This window comes from Poromitra crassiceps, assembly GCF_964638095.1.
Source record: "Poromitra crassiceps genome assembly, chromosome: 7".
In the NCBI taxonomy this organism is placed as follows: Eukaryota; Metazoa; Chordata; class Actinopteri; order Beryciformes; family Melamphaidae; genus Poromitra; species Poromitra crassiceps.
In genome coordinates, this window is record NC_139628.1 from 46,778,317 (window position 1) to 46,797,870 (window position 19,554).

Consider the following 19,554-nt stretch of genomic DNA (forward strand, 5'->3'; position numbering starts at 1 on the left):
TTTGTATAGCACCTTTCACACATAGAGAATCACAAAGTCACAAACAACAGACAAAACAGTCACAGAGACACATATACAAGTAGAGTATGAAGGAGCAATGTTCCAAACAGACGAGGACAAAAGACCAGTAAGAGTAAATCAAATCAAATGGAGCATGACTGCAGGCTAATGAAAGGGCTGTCTAAATAAAGACGTTTTCAGTTGCTTTTTTTAAATGTCACAAAGGATAACGATAACGATAAGGGGAGGGCATTCCACAAAGAGTCTAAGGGGAATTTTCACAATAAAGCAGCAACCGGCTCTTTAAAGCAGCAATGTTGGCTGCTCTTAAGGCTTCAACGTGTAACTTTCTGCTGAACAGCAGCAACAGCGGCCTCTGCTGCCACAAGTGACAATTTCAGATGCTAAAAAAACACTTCCCTGTTTGTATGTTCAGATATCAGCCTTATTCTACTGTTTCTGCTTGTACTCACTGCTTTGTTAAGCTTTCTGCAGTGTTATAACTGATTCGCTGGGGGGAAAAGCTCCAAATATCCCCAAATGTTCTTGTGTTGACTTGTTCTATTGAAACAAGCTGCTAATCACGCCGCTAGCAAGCGATAGCATAATACTTCCTATACGTGCTTCACAATAAAAGCGTCCAGTTAGTTTGTCAGAGGAAAGCTTTTAATATGAAGGAGCTGCAGCAGGAAATAGAATTACATTAGGGCAACTTGACACGCTGTGGGACGGAGCCTCAAAGTTACATGCTGCAGGAAACAGGGCGCAGAGTGGGAATGATAGAGGCGCCATTCTCCATATTCGAAGTGAATGTAGACAATTATTTAAAAGCTGTTATATTAAGGTTAAAAAAAAATGGGGGGATTTAAGATGTCAACATTGATAGTTAGGAAAAGAACTGACGTTGTTTAGGCAATTATTGTTCAGTACTTAGAGGAACTAACTACGGTAGATATTGAACACAAAGCTTCCTGTATTGAAGAGTACAACAACAAATAGCTGCCTTACCTTGGAGTATGAGGGGAGAGTGATGTTGAGGTTGCATATGGCTTGTGGGGTCAGTGACCTGTAGTTCCTGGGTTCTTTCATAAAGGACAGACGCCCACACGGCTCCTGAGTGTTGTCTCTGATCTAGAACAGCCAAGCAGCTCAGCATTAGTCGGGAAACTAGGCAACATGTCAGGCAACTGTAAGGACAAAGTCCAATCTAAAACCTTCTATACAATGAGGGGAAGGTGAGAGGATGACTTTTCGTTTCATACTTGTGAAAGTAGTGAAGCAGTAAAATAAGAAACTGTGTATCTGTGTGTGTGTGTGTGTGTGTGTGTGTGTAATTAACAAATCCGTAACACTGCTCACTTTGATGAAGAGTGCTAATCTGTTCTCTTTGAAGGCGAAGAAGCTGAAGAGATGGTGCTGGCCACTCTTGGTGAGAGGGACAAGGTTGCCAAAGCAGTCTGCATAGATTGGTTTGCCTTCCAAAACCTAGGAAGAATAAATACTTAAAGGTTGTTGATGATGATCCAGTCAGCTAAACATCACTGCCTTGTTTGCAACACATCTGATTTGTACATGCATCTAGTATCTAACATTAACAGCCTAGTGCACTGTGGCTCCTTTATGGGTAGCTGTGGCTCTTTTAAGCCCTACTTAAAAATAAAAATATAACATTTTGAGCAAAATTCATCAACATTCTCATCACATCAATCTATTAGCCCAAAGCCCTCAACCGTCTGAAGAACTAATCACAATTTATCTCAGGTCTCACTCTCTGTTTGCAGGTGCGCAAGACAAGTGCAAACTCCATCATACTGGGGAAAACTAGCTTAGCATGAACCTAAAATGGCTAAAGAATGTAAGAAATGCAAATATGAAGAGGAATATCGAACATTTACAGAGGACTGGGAACTGGAGTTTTTCTTGGCGTCCACAGGTTCGAGAAAATGCATCTGTCTGCTTTGTGATAACGTCATTTCACAATTCAAAAAGGTCCAATTTGCAGCACCATCACAAAATGAAGCACCCAAGGTCCAATACCGACTTTAAGAAAGTTGGAGAGCTAACGGCTCCTTTTTTCAATGTTTTCTCCATTGTAAAGTTCTTAAGCCCCTCTGCTGTGCCCTCCACATCTTCTATACCTACATCCCTCTGTCCATCACACCTCCTCTATGGGTTCTGTCCCTACTCCTGTCCTCACCTCCACGTCTCGGCTGCGGGCCACCTCAGTGAAGTTCTCCTGCTGCTCCAGGGTTTTGTCAATCTTGTCGTCGGTCATGCAGAAGCAGCGCAGGCGGGCCTCGATGGGGTCGTGGGTCTTGGCAAAGATGACGAACTTGGCCATGTAGGGGACACAGATGATCTCCCGGTACACCTGAGTAGAGAAGCTGACAGATTCCTGGACCTGCCGACAGTCGATCAGCCAGAACCTAGACAGCAGAGGAGGATCCGAAAATAACAGTGAGTCTGGGTATTTGTTGGTTGGTGCATCGAAGTCACTTTCAAAGAGCAAAAGATAGGACCGCAACAATTATCATTAGAGTAGTGGGGTATCACAAACTACTTTAAAAGATTTGTTTGGTGGTACCTGGCAGACACATTGGTGGTGAAGGAGACACAGTCATTGATGAATGTTAATGGTGTGGTTCCTGTTATATCCTCCCATTGGGCGGGTGTTGTTCCACCTGCAAATGGACACAAACACAAAATTAAGACATTCAAGTATGTGTGGATACCTGTGTGTGTCTCAGAGATGGGGACTTGAACTTGCAACTTTTTGTCTTGAAAAGTCTTTTGGTGTGACTTGAATTTTGACTTGGACTTCCCAAAAAAAAGACTTGTGAGCATCTCTGGTGTGCCTATGTGTGTGTGTGTGGGGTCTGCTCTCTCACCAGTGATACTACAGAGCAGTCGTAAGGTGGGGGTGTCCCCTCCGAAGCCGTTGACCACCGGGTCGGAGTTGCTCTTGGGGACGGGGATGGTCATGGTGATGGGCTTATGGAACTTCCTCCTGCGGGGCTCCAGGGTGACGATGGGGCTGAAGGTGGCCTTGTTGCCCAAGATCTTCCTCACCACATCCACATTCATTGGCTGGGCCTGGGAAAGTACATAGAGTAGGCAAGAGATGTATGCTACAATGTCTCAATGTCATCTGCACCTGTGGACAATGGTCAAAATGTAATGGCAATGTTTTTTTTTAACCTTCTACAATCCTAACCAGTTTTAACATAATAGCTACAGTAATACACTGAAGATATATAATAGGTAACAAGTAGACCAAGGTCCTTTTTGAGTTTTGTACAGATTGTGAAAGTGTCGATTGTAAGCTATCACATGATGTGTCATACATTGAAATCTGAAAATAGTTGAATATGCTTATTTGAATGTTGATACTCCTAAAAGCAACATTCAGAGAAAATAAATCACCCTGGAAGTTGGTGAACAAGCTTGGTTTGCCCTGGACAAGCATAGTTTGCTAACAAATTATAAGTATTTAGTGATCCTAAAATTGCTGTCTGTCCTATTGAGTGTGTTCTTCAACATATAAACATATATTAAAAAGACCCCCCGCCCCCAAAAAAAAAAAAACACGCACACACACACACACACACACACACACACACACACACACACAAACCCTTTATCTTGATTTGTACGATTTAATGGTTGCCTACTTCTTACACCCCTTTCACATATTCTCAGATTTGAGTCAAATGGGGGTCTGTGCCTCTGATGTAGACTAAATGAGGTCTGTGCCTCTGATGTAGACTAAATTAGGTCTGTGCCTCTGATGTAGACTAAATTAGGTCTGTGCCTCTGATGTAGACTAAATTAGGTCTGTGCCTCTGATGTAGACTAAATGAGGTCTGTGCCTCTGATGTAGACTAAATTAGGTCTGTGCCTCTGATGTAGACTAAATTAGGTCTGTGCCTCTGATGTAGACTAAATGAGGTATGTGCCTCTGATGTAGACTAAATGAGGGGTCCTGATATGATAAAGGTTGAGCATCACTGATATAGGCTATGCCTCTTCATGCTTTTGTCCATTACCTGCAGACCGACCCTGATCCTCTTGGTGAGAGCCCCCTCAGGGAACACTGCCTGGACCTGGGGCACCACAGTGCTGCTCAGGATGCCTCCCTCTGGACCAATCAGATTACTGTCCTGCTTAACGCGCGACACCACCGCAAAGTATTGTGGGAAATCTCTGGTGATGATGCGACAGATGCGCTTCCTCTCTAGCTCCTCCGGTGGGTCCAGCTCTACAGGAGGCAACCATTGAGTGATAGGCGTTAGGGATGTTCATGATAGCATGCATCATGCATGAACAGAATATTTAAAATGTTCTGTTTTGACCCATTTTGCTCGGCTCATGAGCAGTTTTTCTTCATGCTGTTTCATTTCTTAAAGAATGGCTTTACCGACATCAGAGGCTCACTCACCCTCATCCATGCCGTTGAGGACCAGGTTGAGTTCCTCCTGGGTGTGCTCACAGTGATGTTCCTTCCAGCTCTCTCCGCTCTCGCTCCTCAGGATCACCAGCTCCCTCTCCCTCCCCCTCAGGGCCGCAAAGTGAGGGATCTCCACGATCACTGGACTGGAGGGGCAGAGAGCAGGCAGCATGAGCCAGTGTGTGTGCTGCTGTGTATGTGCTGTGTATGAGTTGTGTGTGCTTGCCAGGGCTGTAGTACTTGAGCCAGTGTATGTGCTCTAGTGTATGTGCTGTGTATGAGTTGTGTGTGCTTGCCAGGGCTGTAGTACTTGAGTCTCAAGACTTCTTAAGCTTGGCCTATTTTGACTCAGTCTCAGGCTTTATTGGTTGTGGTGGTTGCCTTAACTTGTTGACTTTACTTGACTTCCTTCAATAAATAAATAAATCAGAGATACATTTTTCTCTACCTGGTCCACCTTTGTTTATTTTCTCCCCAACACAATTTAAGCATCTCTGTTGATCCTTAAAGGCACTACATTAGATTTTTTTTGCCCACTAGATGTCGCACTACAGCTGTAGCATTAGACGTAAACACAGTCTATAAAATGCTACCATGTGCACTCGCATCGCTCTCCTATAACTATCTGCTGTTTACACTAGGCAGCCTGACGAGCCTGTGCTGTGGAGACATGCAGAGCGAGCCACACAGCCGACCGATCGCACTGAAACCAAAACCAAGGTCTCTGTCTATTTATAAACGCGAGGGAGGACAACATCACACACGAGTGTGCGGACAGTCCGACGCTTGGACAGGCTAGAAACAACAACGCCTGTTGTCACAACACAGAAGAGGGGACGTGGCTTCCCTCACTCCTCAAAACAATATAACTCGCCTCTCTCGCTAGATATATAATAGTGATTTGCGGGCATCTAGTAGGGCTGAATATCGCATTTAGTGCCTTTGAGATTTGATTTGCTCTGGAATCCGATTGACCTCCTTTGGGCCTGGAGTAAATTGGACCAGTCTTCTTGGAATGAACTTGAACTCAACTAAGGTGCTCGTTACTACAGCCCCAGTGTTTGCATTCATCAGGTTCAACACTTACCTGACGTGCACAATCACAACAATCTAGCTAGGACACATCTATCAGAAGCATGCCAAACCATCCACCAAGGGACAAACACAGCCATTAAAGGATCATTCATATTTCATGTGATGCTTGGACGGTTCTTTGGCTTGAGAGTACATCATACTGTGATGTCTCTGATATACAATCATTTAAATCTGCATTAAACAACAATGAGTCACCAGTGGGCATGTAACATACTGTATGCTAATGCTAATGTCGTATCTACGAGAGACGCAAGACATGATTTGGTGGTACTTCTATTGTAAAAGGTATTCCCCCCACAATAGTCGTATGTAGTCCTTGAAGGTGTTTTCACCCAAGAATCACATAACATGTCACAGTTGTGTCCCATTCATTTAGCTGTGGCTACAATTGGCATGATTTGTGTGGCTACTACCGGAGAAGCAAACCACGCATTCTAGTTTGATCTGGTTCCTTAACAACTCTCAGGCCAAAGAACCACCTAAACCTCACATGAAAATAACAGGACTTATCCTCTAACTAAAAACCACCACGCAAACAGGGAGCACTAAAACATACAAAGCGTAACATGGGAATGGAAAAGGCTAGGCAGAAAAAGGAATGAAAGGAACAGAAGAGGCAATGTAATGTTACAGCCATGTCATGTGTAGAGATGCTAAAACTAGCAGGCAGGGTGCGGCACAAGATGCTAGCACAAGATGCTAGCTAGCACAGGGCATAGGAGCATTAAAACCACGAAAAATAACATCAAGAGGAAGGGTAGAAAATACTGGGACCGGCATCCATGGATTGTTTCATATGCATTACTGTTGATTTGGGTTTTGTTTCCTCCTACCCGAGGAATTTTGTTCCCGGCGGGCCGAGCTGGAGAATTCGGCTAACCAAACTCTCCCCCTCGTTAAGAGGCGGAGGGGCGGTGGGGAGGTGGAGTTTACTGTGTGATCGACCAAGCGTCCAGACGCAGCAGTGAGGAAGAAAGAGCACACACAGTGTTTGGGATGGGTGCAAGAGGAGAGAAACCTTGGGGAACTCGTCTGTAACACTTTGGGGATGATTGAAAAATACGCTATACTGTTTTCTTGTATGAACTAGGGTTCAACCAATATGGGGTTTTGAAGGCCAATAACAATTCAGATATTTTTTTGATTGAAGCTGTAGATTTAAATACGGGTAAAATTTTACGACAATATTCAATATCTAAAAAACAAATAAACACGCGAACCGAACCATTCGTCCAATCGACTTCACACTTGGTGGGTGTGTTGCCGGGGACCCGAGGAAGTGCGACCCGAGGATTTGGTGTGATTTGGACACATGACATGCTCGCTATTAATACATTTGGACTAAACAAGCAAACAGCTGTGTCTGAGTGCAGCGGGGGCTCTTTGATATAAACACTGTCACATCACAGCGGGGCGGGGCTTCAGCTCTGACTGGTTGAGAGGGACAAAGGCACGCGCCCCGCTCAGTTAAACTGCCCAGCAGAAAAGAATGAGCACACATAGGAGAAAAAAACAGAGACGTACGTAGTAAAACTAGCCAATAGGAGCACAGACACGTTTGATTGGCAGCAGAATCAACCAATGGAACTGCTTCTACAGTTCAATCTGTTTTGGTGCAATTTGGACACGCTCAATACTAAGAAACTTTGAATAAACAAGCGAACAGCGATCTGTGCAGCAGCACGGCGAACGGGGGCTGCAATAGTTAAAGACATTATACTAAACAATAGCTTATATCATTAAAAGCCAATATCGGCATGAAATATCGGCATACCCATATATCGGTCTAACCCTAGTATGAATGTTTATTATGCTATCTCAAACATTACCAGCAGAGGGCAGTGCAGCGGAGATATCAGGCTACATATCAAATCAATCATGGTGCAATTTGCTGAAGGCGGAGCTAATCGAAATAGCTTTTTGTTGAGGGTGAGGGAGAGAGTTGTAAAGAGTTAGACTGCAGCTGTTTTGAAAGAAAACAAGGCATGCTGAAGAGCAAAGATTGACAGATCCCTGGCGCTGGGAAAAAGCAAGGGCAGATATAGAAACAGTTTTAGTAAGGCAGAGGCAGGGGTAAATTAATCTGAAAAATATGAAGGGCAGCAAGTTGTGAGCTTCTCAATAAAAAGAACAAGGTTACAAATTATTATGAATAGCCTGTGTGCTGATACCATTCCCTCTCATGCATTCTCTCTCATCCAAGATCTTATTGGACCTCTTTCGCTCTTTTTTCTTCCTCGTACATCAATATCAATTTGAAGGTGCTTTTTTGGCATGAAATAAATCAGGTACTCGAAACTATGAAAGCCAAAACATCATCTATAACCATAACCAGATTCAGTTAGCAATCATGACGGTGTGACATTCACAACAACAAATGGTCCAATAATATCAATCGATTAATACATCTGAGGACATAATATTCATCTCCTTTTTCCATTGTTAATGTCCCTTATATCTGAAACCGATGTAAGGTTTTGAAAAATGCTACATATTTAGGAAAGTACATTTTTATTCCTTCATACTTCTTCATAGTTCATACAGGTGGTGGGAGTGCTCTGTTTCCACCTCACTTTCTCTCCACTCTCTCTTTCCAGTAAGCTCTGCATACTACTCTTTTATTTATAGATTTCAGTTGACATCACACAACTGCTGCAGCACCATCTTGAGGACCAATTTAAAACAACAAGATGCCCTCTATTTGCTGTGCATTTGGAAATGGAGTGGGACATTAGTGTCAAACAAACGTTAACTATAAATCTATACATCAGATTGTTTATATATATTGAGAGATTGTGAGTGAGAGCAGAAGTAGCTGAAGGGTTTTATGTATAATATACATGTACAGTATGTCTTCTGTAGTGTGAACTGTCACAGTTTTGTGTGAATTTAGTAAAAAGTGCAGCCTGGAAAGTCAGCTAGAGTGAATTGTGACATCACGCACTCAAGGCCTGCTCCATAGGATTCCATTGTAAAGTGTGAAAAAAGTATAAAACTTAAATTGATTTATCAAAACGTACAAAAGGTAAATAAGAGTCATACAGTTTTGAACCGTTTAAAATTTTGAATGGAGTTTGCAGTACAAAGTATGAAAGAGTAAGAGTTAAGAGTTCAACAAGGGCATGGTTTGAACAGTCCTTCCATAGACCGGTACTAAAAAGTTGTGTGCTGCGCTCAGTCCTCAAGATGGCGGCCCAATAAAAACGTCACATGACTGAAACCCATGAATTCCTTCTACTCTTCCCTTCCCTACAGCGTCTTTCCCCTTCTCCCCTAATTTCCATCCATCCATGCTGCAGTCTTACCCGAGGAACTGGGCTCCGGAGGGCCCCACCTCGATGATCCTGCTGGCCAGGCCCTCTCCCTCCACCATGGGGGGCATGGTGGCCAGGCGGTGCCTCTTCACCAGGCGGCAGGTCACCCGTGTGGGCGCGCTGCACTTCCTGGGCGGGATGATGATGCGCAGGCCGTTGTGCCGGCAGCCGCGCATGGCTCCGCCCCTGGCATCCACCATGAAGCTGACCAGGAAGCTGAGGCGGAAGAGGAGGAGAACGATGGATACAGAGATACAAATGCTTACAGTTAAAGGAATCACGTTTTGGAGGTTTGTTGGTCAATTTAACCATTAAGTGATGGGAAAGTAGACACCAACATCAACCTGGTATTGTTTGCGCTGGTGCTCCATGCTAACACTGTAGCATACACTATGTTGAGCAGGTAGGCTTCTTCTAGCATTATCTCAAAAACAAGAAAATGAGAATTTGTGCCAGCTCTAAAGCTAAATGGTAAGACATTTTAAAAGATATTTGGTTAAGTCTCCAGAGGAGGCGCTAGTGCAGCGACCAGGAAACATAGCCTTAATCCGGCTTCCCACCCGCAGTGGAAGCCCAACCAAGCCTACTTGCTGCACTACTCTGAGGCCAAACATATAGCCTACTACGGTATGGTAAAGTGTTAGCATGGAGCAGTGGAACCAATGATCTAATGAGAAACACAATGTCCATTTTCTCACCCTTAACAGGGAAACTGAGCAGGTCAATCTCCAAAAATCTTGATGTAGCTACTCCTTCATAGAGTTTAAAGAAAGTCAAACTGACTTCATAGCCTGAGATGTCATTGACCTCAACTGGTGAAAAACTGTCATTGCACACAGCCCATGCAAAGTGACAAATATATACCGTACATGGATCACATATCTTAATGAGGGGGGGTTGTGGGTGTGATGAGGTGACAATATGATACAGTACCATACGAATTCTAGCTCAAGCTTGCCTTTGTAGTGGCTTCATACACAATGTGAAAACCACACAAAAACACGTTACTGAATTCAGGAACATGGCAAACAAAATTGTTAGACGACAAACAGAGCAGCCTTTTGCCCAACTGAAACAAGCCACACGGGGCTTTGCACAGTATGGTAAGCAAACAGAACAGACTTTTCTAGTTTGTCAACTGATTGAAACACACTTCAATCTGATGCAAGTGAGACAAATGTTTGTTTGAGGAAATACAAGGAGATGAGTTCTAAAGTGATTGTCCTTGATGGTTCACTACACTATATTATACGTTGATCATGTGTTTTGCCAAAGAGTTCCTCAGGGCTCAAATGGAACAATGATAGACATCTGTTAGTGGCAATGCACAAGTCACAAGACATTCTGTGAAATAAACCTAAACCTTTGCCGCCTCGTGACTTCTCTTGAGTTGCTTTGTCTTTATTCCCTGATATCCACAACTTGGTGGTAGCTTGTCTTTTGAAGCAGTTTTGTCAGCCTGATCTCATTCTCAGGTGAAAATGCGACGCCATGTCCCGCCCCAAATGATTCCAGTCAAATTCAAAGCAGAAGTCAGAGAGACTGACTCAAGATGTAGAACTGCATACCTGCCAGTCTCCCCATTTTGCGGGAGTCTCCCTATATTTAACCCTTTCATCCCAATAATCTTGTGTTTTCATTGTGATACAAATCAAATGGCTGTAGCGGGCTAGTTTATGGAACTAGATGACCTAAGGCATCCTTTGGCACCAACCATGTGATGATAGCTTGTCGGGAAGGCGGCTAAATAACATTCCAAAGTTAGGCAAGATTTTAACGAGGGAAAAGCTATTTTCAAAGGGGTCCATTGATCTCTCTGAATAATCAATACCCACGAGTCTCGAGCATTTTCTTGACCATGCAGCATAAATCGATAGAACAACGGATCACATCACTGACAAAGTTTCGACGGACTTGACGGAGGTGGCTGCATTTACCCCAGAACATCTCCCTCTTTTTCAGAGCCTAATTTTGGCAGACATGATAACTAAGCTAGCAAACCAGAAGAGAAAGAATGAGACTATGCGGGTGAAGGGACAGACAAACACAAACATCTCTCCACCGGGCGGGAGAGCACACTGTGAGCAAGAGCACAATGCAGATGAGGAGGACGGTGATGAAGCCAAGGTGCAGAGGGTCACCTGCTGTGGTCTCCATGATCAGGGCACGGAGAGGAACGGCTACAAACAACAACCACCACAGCAGACGGGAAGGGAGAAAGAGTCAACCAGAAGCCAAAGAAGTCCCAAACAGAGAGAAAGAACAGGGCAATTATGAGAAATACAGCTAACGCTTTACAATACGGTACACAGTGTGGTAGTTACTAAGGAACGAGTGAGGAACGAATCAGAAGCAACCTGATAATTAATGAATCGTTAACGAGTAATTCCTGATTAAGCATGAAAAAAACTAGTTACGACTAATTAATTACTCATTAGTTACTCTTTCTGTGCACCCGCAAGTAAAGTGGTACATCATACTCAGTAGTTACTAAGTAATCCCTTGTTACTTGATGAATTCTTCTACTTCATTACATAATACTTACAGTACAGTAGTAACTTCTGAGTATGATGTACCACTTTACTTGGGGGTGCACAAATAGTAATGGTGATTAACTCATGAGTAAGCTGTTACTAGTTTTTTGCAGCTCAGTGACTGATTCAGTTAATCAGGAAGTACTCCTGAAAAAGGTGGGCAGTACTATATGTCTATTCACATATATTTATTAACTAATCATTACCTAATGATTAATTAATATCACTCTAGGATCTCCCAGTCTGTTCTCTAGTAACTCATCACTATCTACTACAGTATGTACTGTAGTCAGAGTTATTCAAGGAACTACTCATTAACAATTAATTAATTATCAGCTCGCTCCTGATTGGTTCCCCACTCGTTCCTTAATAACTAGTAACTGCCACAATTCTGTGTACCGTATTGTAACGTGTTACTGAAATACAGAAAAAAGAAAAGAGTATGAGTTTTGGAAGCAATCTCTGATCCGAGTGTTGTCACGCTAACCACAATTCCAATACTGGTTTACTTTACTACTTACTAATACTTACTTTACTTTGTCATGGGATCATTGTTGTAACATGTTTTTAGAATTAGCACTGGTTTCCAAGTGAAAATTCTGGTACAGTATGGTGACAACAACACCCCCCCCCCACCATGTATCACAATGCATATTATAGCCTATGATCATACAACAATATCCAGAAGATAATCATAATCCGTCAGTGACAAATAAAATAAGCATTATCTTACTCTCATTACAGACTTGTTTTAATGTCTAAAGCTGCTTAAAAGAGGAGGATTACAGGCGGATTACAAGAGGTCATGATTTTATTCCAAAACAATAACACGGTAAATATCTTTATGTTGAGGTCCAGTATATTCCTGCTGCCAAGTGAGAGGAAACACATTAAGCATTAGGGAAGTAGCCAGAGACGGGGTTAATAAATGGAGGCTAATTGACCAATTAACTGATAGTATGATTGAGTAGAATTAACTACTTAGCACCTGATAACAGCTCGGCTATGAGGGCTTTGATAAGAGTGGGTTAATTGTGATTATGCATATTCATGAATCTAGGTGTGTGTGTGTGTGTGTGTGTGTGTGTGTGTGTGTGTGTGTGTGTGTGTGTGTGTGTGTGTGTGTGTGTGTGTGTGTGATGACGTCATCGTTATCAGCCGATAAAGGCTTTAAAATTAAATATTGCTATTAGCCCGATATGAGATTTCTGCTGATATGATGAAATCATCCAAGCCTGTCTTCTTACAGTTTTGTTTGAAATTAAAATAATACATAAATACAAATTACGGCACGTTTTACACAACCTAAGTTGAAGTAGTTTTCTTATTTTGCCCAGTGAATGTGTACATTTTGAAAAGCATTCTGTTAATGTCTGCATCTGCCAGTGGGTCATCATGATAAGAGTAGGCAAAATAATGTGTTAAATCCACTACAGGAGAGACTTGATGTTCTCTGATAACAGATATCGTCAAAAAATCCAATAGTGCATCCCTATTCAATAATTAGGAGTTTATGGTCTTGTGCTAGGGACATGTGAGTGTCCTGGCATGTTTGACGCCTGGTTTCCTCTATGCCCAAGCCGGCTGTACTGTACGTACCCAGAGTGGACGGGGCTGGTGGATAACGCCACGTTGTCCAGGTTCTCTGTGCCCCAGCTCAGCCGGTACGAGTCCCTCTCGTTTTCCCTGGTGAGCTGCGAAACCTGCCGTCCAACAAGGAGCCTCTTGTTAGAGATAACGACTAGCTAGCTACCGCAGCACATACCACTACTGACTGAACCTGCTGATGTCTCTGCATTTAATATCTTTACATGGGATCATTCCCCATCAAATTCCAAAATAAATTCAAGTATTCAGTGTCTCCACCCAGAGTTGCTTTATTGTCAGGATGAAAAAGCCTGGAACAATATTTAGATCATCATGAGACACTAAAGGCCCATTCACACAAACGATAACTATAAAGAAAACAATATTTTAACAATATAAAAAACTATTACAAGAAATGAGATGGAACCAAGAATATCGTTACAGTTGTCATTTTAGGTGTTTTAAAGCTATAGTGTGAACAGTGAACACAGCCATTCTATTTACTTATAACAATTCTTTGAGTTATCTTTATAGTTATGATTCTAAGTGTGAATGGGCCTTCAATCTCTCCATTGAAACCCAGGATGATAATAATACAGTAATAACATAGTAAACGGATGCTAATTACTAATTAGCCAATTAACTGATACAATGATGAAGTATAGTTATAGAGTCACTAAAACCCAAACCTGTGTGCAGCTTGACATCTAAACGTAAAAAGCATGCTACTGATATTGACAACTGCCATTGGCTGGTGCCAAATGATGTCACCACCTGAAAGATGGTGATATCAAAGATCAGCCAATAGCAGAATAAGCACATGGCCATTTCACTAGAATGCTGTTCACTATTAGACATCAGGGTTTACACACATTTGGGTTTGGCATTTAGTTACTCTTTAACTACGAGTCATGCATACTAGCAGTGTAGTGTTGATCACTGATCTGATTACTATGTAATTAATAGCTATGTTACAGCTCCAGGCTGACTGGTGAGCAGCATCTCGTCCATCATGGCATCATGTTTAGGGGGGTAGTAACATACTGTACCTGGTGACTGGTGAGCATCTCGTCCATCATGGCTTCATGTTTAGGGGAGTAGTAGCCGTGGTGGGTGGGGGTGAAGGGCCTGTCTGAACTGGAGCAGAGAAGGAGAGAGGGGGTTGAGTCATGGAAACAGGAATAGTGGCCCCACTATTCACTGCTGAAAGCTTAGAATTCGCACCAGAAATGGGGATAAGAGGTGTATTAAATAAAATGCCTCTGGAAGAAAAGGCATGGGAAATTCTAAAGCAGGACAATCTATTTCTACAAGCAGGGTGAGAGCGTGAACGTGTGTGAGAGTTGCCACTTCGATAAATCTCTTCATAAGCACTTCCAAATACCTTTGGCAAGTTGGGTCATGTGAGCAGGAAGCCCTCGACAGAACTAATGGGCTTTTTCGACCGCAGGGTACCGGCTCATCTCGCCTCGCCTCTACTCGCCTTTTTTGGTTTTCCACTGGGCAAGTCGAGCCGAGCTGACGCGAGCTAAGGCGGTACCTTTTTCACTTCTACCTCCATCGAGGTTCCAAGCGAGCTGAGGCGATACCTCAGACATGAAAACACTGCAGACTACTGATTGGTCCTCATCGTTGTGCACACATACTGTATGCTAATGGTAGCTACTAGGTTAGCTTACCCCCTTGCGTGTATGGATTTACCATACACTCCTGTTTCCTCAGCAGTCTTTTGTCTTGGTGCCTTCAGCCGCTTGTGAAATAAAACCGCTCTCCTTGCTTAGCCTCAACAGACGGCCATTTCCAGTCGTTTTTGGGAGAAATGAAAGGCTGGGCCTGAACAGCGAGTCTCCTCCCGCTGTCTCGACACGCACACAGGCATTTAGAAGAACTATAAATAGCCAATCTTCTCGCTCATGGTCTCATTTGCTGATGTAGGTCATATTATACAGTAGATGCATAAGTATTTCATAAGCAGTTAAAAGTTCCATGTAGGGGCTTTAATTGTTACATGTATGGAGTAGAAGCAGCGTCGCTATAAAGGGAGCCTTTGAGGCTATCTCCTTCCTTTGCTGTGACGATTTACACTTTCATGGCATATTAGTTTCATGCGGCGTGGCTATGACGACCAGTTGTGGGGGTGGCCACATTGACGGGGTACTATTTGCAGTGGAAAACCAACAGGTACTACCAAAATAGAGTAGAGTAAGGACGATACTAGGCGGTACTATTGCGGTCGAAAAGCGCGATAATAATTTACTAGCCTGGATCACACCACTATAATGGAAAACAATGTATAGGAATGGCAAAGTTGGAACGTACACTAGGAAAAGATAATGTTATTAAATGAGCGGAATCATTCTAACACATAGTGAGACTTTGCTACACAGGCTACTGAGCTAGTGCTGATAGTTTATAAAGGTTAGACGCTAAGCCAGCTTCAGCACATACCTTTGGATTCGACTATGTAGGCATGATGACGAGGGTTAGATGGAGCATGAGCACGAGTGGTTGCATAGACACAAAAACACAGACAGACACACGTACAAAAACACACAGACATAGACACACACGTACAAAAACACACAGACATAGACACAGAGACACACGTACAAAAACACACAGACATAGACACAGACACACATGTACAAAAACCCACAGACATAGACACACACGTACAAAAACACACAGGCAGAGACACACACATACATAAACACACAGAAACACATGTACAAAAACACACAGACATAGACACACATGTACAAAAACACAGACATACAGTAGACACCCATGTACAAAAACACAGTTTGTTAGTTTAGTTTACTCTCCTCAAGAGGAAAATTCATGTAAATCAGCAAACCCACAACAAACAGTAATAATTTGACAGGATCAACAAGAAACTTGGGGCATCTGGGTAGTGCAGTGGTACAGTACCTGTCGGTGCGTCCTCCCTCCAGGCTGAAGCGGAGGTAGTTCATCCCGTCCAGGTACTGTCCAGGCAGGGAGTCATCTCCCAGCTCCCGGAGGTCCTCGGCCCTCAAGTACTCCCCTCCATCGCCTGTCATCGTGTCATCGCCTTGGGAGAGCACACAGAGGGACGGGGGGAGTTTTGTTTGTGAGGATAACTGAGGTTTACACCATGTTTTTGGGAGATCGGCCCAATGGTCAATTTACCCGTTACGTGTTGAGAACTTAACATGCAGACACCAAAATTATTGATGTCAGCATACACTGTGTTGAGTGATAGCAGGCTCCATGCTACCATTTTAGGGTTCACACACCTTCTTAAACATCAAATTCATGACTTTTCAGGTCTGGCAGTGAGCATTATGCTAGGCCAGTAGAACACGTGTGCATACTGTAGTTACTGTAGACAGAGATGTTGTGGGGAGCCAATATATAAAAAACTGTTCTAGCTGTTCTATTATTTGCCTTTACCCACTTAGTCATTATATCCACATTACTGATGATTATTTATCAAAAATGTGGTGTAAATATTTTGGGGAAAGCACCAATAGTCTAACCTGACTCCACCAGATGGGGCGGTATTGAGTTCACAAGTTCACAATTTGTGAAACAAGCAAACCCATCCATCTGCCAGCAGCAGGTTACCAATAGTCATCCCTACAATATTGCCACAATATCAATATCGAGGTACATTATTTGGTCAAAAATATTGTGATATTTGATTTTGTCCATATTGCCGAGCCCTAGCCAGAACTACACACACATCCTCTTTCATCTATTGCAAAGAACAAATCTTATAATACTAAAACTAATATCACTTGGGTTAAGCCAATCCAGCGGTGTTGGGTTATAATGCTAACAACCGGGTTAAGATAATCCAGTGGTGGTGGGGTTTCATTGAGCAGCATTCCAGTCAGTATTTCATAATGTATCCTTAAGGCGCTTAAGGGTTCATTCATCTTGCTTTCTTTGCTCGAGATTTCTCCTATTTTCTCTGGAGGCCAAACATTTTCAAAACAGTGTAGCTTCATAGAGAAGCAACACATCTTCAGTTGGTTTTTTGTAAGTATAAAAAGTGGAAAACACCATTAGGGGATACGATTTTACACTATCAAAACAACATTCATTTCTGCACTCAAATGTACATTAGGAAAAGTACGTGTTGATGCTTTGGGCAACAACTCTCTAATAATAATAAGCTGCACTTCAAAACAGAAATATCGTCGGCTCGATCACCTTTGAAATACAACTTTGGATTCCAACCACTTTCTCCACATTATCTGTATCCAAAACATCACACTAGGTTATTATTCCAGCATCCAAACCAAACAGTGATTACTATGAGTGCATTCACCATGCAAGTCACAGCAACCCTTCCTGGTCAGATCAGCACAGCACACCCTCACACAGAGACAGAGTGCACGGCTGTATTGTGAATACCTTCCATATCCAGGGAGTCGTCTGACATGATATCGTCCTCATCGGGTTTGAACGCTGTGGGTAGACAGCATCGTCACTCACTAGCCTCCTAAAGCCTCCTCAAGCCTCAGAACCATAGAGACAACCTGCAACTGTCCCCTGGAGGCAAACATGCATAATGTGCGACAAACTGCTGCTAAACTGAGTCTACACTTCAAAAGCCGAGACGTAAAATGGAGTGGACCAGCCTCATCCTGAAGGCAGGGTGAGGCTGGTTTCAGCAGGCAGACTGTCAGGTGAAATCCTCCCACATCATCTGACATGTGATTTTAATAATAGTGATAAAAACATGTCTAGCTGTGGTCAGGGATGAACGTCCACACCAATATATCTGTCTAATGCCAGTTTGGACAGCAGCCCATGACTGGGTTAAAGCAGGCCAGTTTGGACAGCAGCCCATGCCTGGGTCAAAGTAGGTCAGGCGCTAACTAGGCTGCTGATTTAGGGGTTGTGTGAGTCGATACGGTTGGTCAAACTGATCCGTGGGGCATGTGTGGACACATAGCCAGGATGCCAAAAGGTCTCTTTCCATTTGGAGGGCTAAAGGGGGTTAACGGCGTCTGGCTCAGGTGTCTGGCACGACTCACCCTCCTCATCAGAGACATCCAGCACTTCAGTCATGGTCTCCGGCACGTTCAGCTTGTGTTTCTCTGTCACCGTCTGAGGCAGGAAAACGGACATTGTTAACCCAGGGTCGCCTTCTATGTGAATCTGGTTATTTTGTCGACATATTACATGCTTGTGGGCGATGGTACGCTAAAGCTGTGTTCACACCGAGATATTTATTTTTCGCTCTGTCGCTTGATTCAACCCTTTGGAATCGCTCTGTCGCTCTGTTTAAATCGCTCATCAACAGGCACACGAATTGACGGACATGTGGGGGCTATAACGTTACGCAATGTCATGATGTTTGTCCACTACGAGCCACCGTAGATGTTTACAAGCTAAGCCTATCAGCGTGCTCCTAATGCGAGCTCCATACCGGTAGTACAGACTTCACTTCATGTCAGCTGTCAGCCTGTCAATGCGGTTTGTTGCCACACAATAAACCAGCGGTTTGTTCCAAGCCAGTGTATTTGTATTTGTATTTATTGATTTATTTGAGGGACAGTGCACATTAATTAACATGACTGTAAACATGCCAGTGTTAGCCAAACGGCTAATTTTCAACTGATGTCCCTTGGCCAGAACTTAAGATAGCCATTAAAAGCAAGCAAGCAAGCATTAAAAACAAACACCAACAATAATACACACAAGCAAATAAAAATGTAAGTAAAAATAACATGTAGCAGGCCAAAGCAATTGGCACCATGCAAGTTAAAACAGACTATACAGGCAGACAGACCAGCACAGACAGTTAAAACATGCCAACATTCAGACCACATTATTGATAAAACCATAAACATGCTATGATCAAGCAAAGACAAACAGGGACATACACAGGGATTTCAAAACAACAACAACAACAACCACAACAACAACAACAGTGCAGTGAGAGAAACAGGCCAGCAGATGGCGGCAGACAGAACAAGCATGTGCCTAGGTATGCTGGCAGGTCTGGTTGTTGTTCAACCACATTTTAAAATTACGTGCGAAAGAGCGATAAGAGCTACTATTACGTATATTTAAAGGTATGGTGTTCCAAGATTGTGTTCCAAGATTGTGATCCTTGACTCACTCTCACACGACAGCCAATCAGCGTTGAACAGCGAGCGACTGATGCCAGCGTATTTTCGCTCGATTTGGGATATTTCATCTCGAGCGACGAGCGTATTTTCTCCCTATCGCTCTGTCTCTGTCGCTCGGACCCCCAGTGATTTTTCTCCCGGGCGAATATACGCTCAATCGCTCGTTTGCATTGACTTTGTATGTAAACTCGATGCCAGCGAAAAACTTTAATAGGTCGGTGTGAACGCAGCTTTAGAGGAGTGTCTGTGTGTGTGTGTGTGTGTGTGTGTGTGTGTGTGCGTGCATGCATGCGTGCATGCGTGTGTGTACCGTTGTGGTGGTGATGATCTCCTCGGTGATGACCCTCAGTGTGTCCACCACAGAAATGTATCCCAGCCTCCGAGCGATGGCCAGAGCAGTGTTACCATTCTGCACCAGAAAACACACAGTGAGCAGGGTGTGTGTG

At 43.3% G+C, this 19,554-nt stretch overlaps 1 protein-coding gene across 1 annotated transcript in view; it reads right to left on the reverse strand.

Annotated features, from left to right (window-relative positions):
* Nucleotides 1–19,554, reverse strand: part of ank2b (ankyrin 2b, neuronal) — a gene marked incomplete at both ends in the record, with an annotated part of 106,006 nt that overhangs the window by 36,806 nt on the left and 49,646 nt on the right. Inside the window, 16 exon segments of the mRNA XM_083640816.1 lie at nt 1,009–1,131; nt 1,360–1,485; nt 2,198–2,426; nt 2,585–2,681; nt 2,889–3,093; nt 4,047–4,258; nt 4,439–4,593; nt 6,376–6,474; nt 8,848–9,072; nt 10,998–11,036; nt 12,990–13,093; nt 14,027–14,114; nt 15,909–16,050; nt 17,382–17,435; nt 18,008–18,080; nt 19,419–19,517. Coding sequence (XP_083496942.1) covers nt 1,009–1,131; nt 1,360–1,485; nt 2,198–2,426; nt 2,585–2,681; nt 2,889–3,093; nt 4,047–4,258; nt 4,439–4,593; nt 6,376–6,474; nt 8,848–9,072; nt 10,998–11,036; nt 12,990–13,093; nt 14,027–14,114; nt 15,909–16,050; nt 17,382–17,435; nt 18,008–18,080; nt 19,419–19,517 — 2,070 coding nt within the window.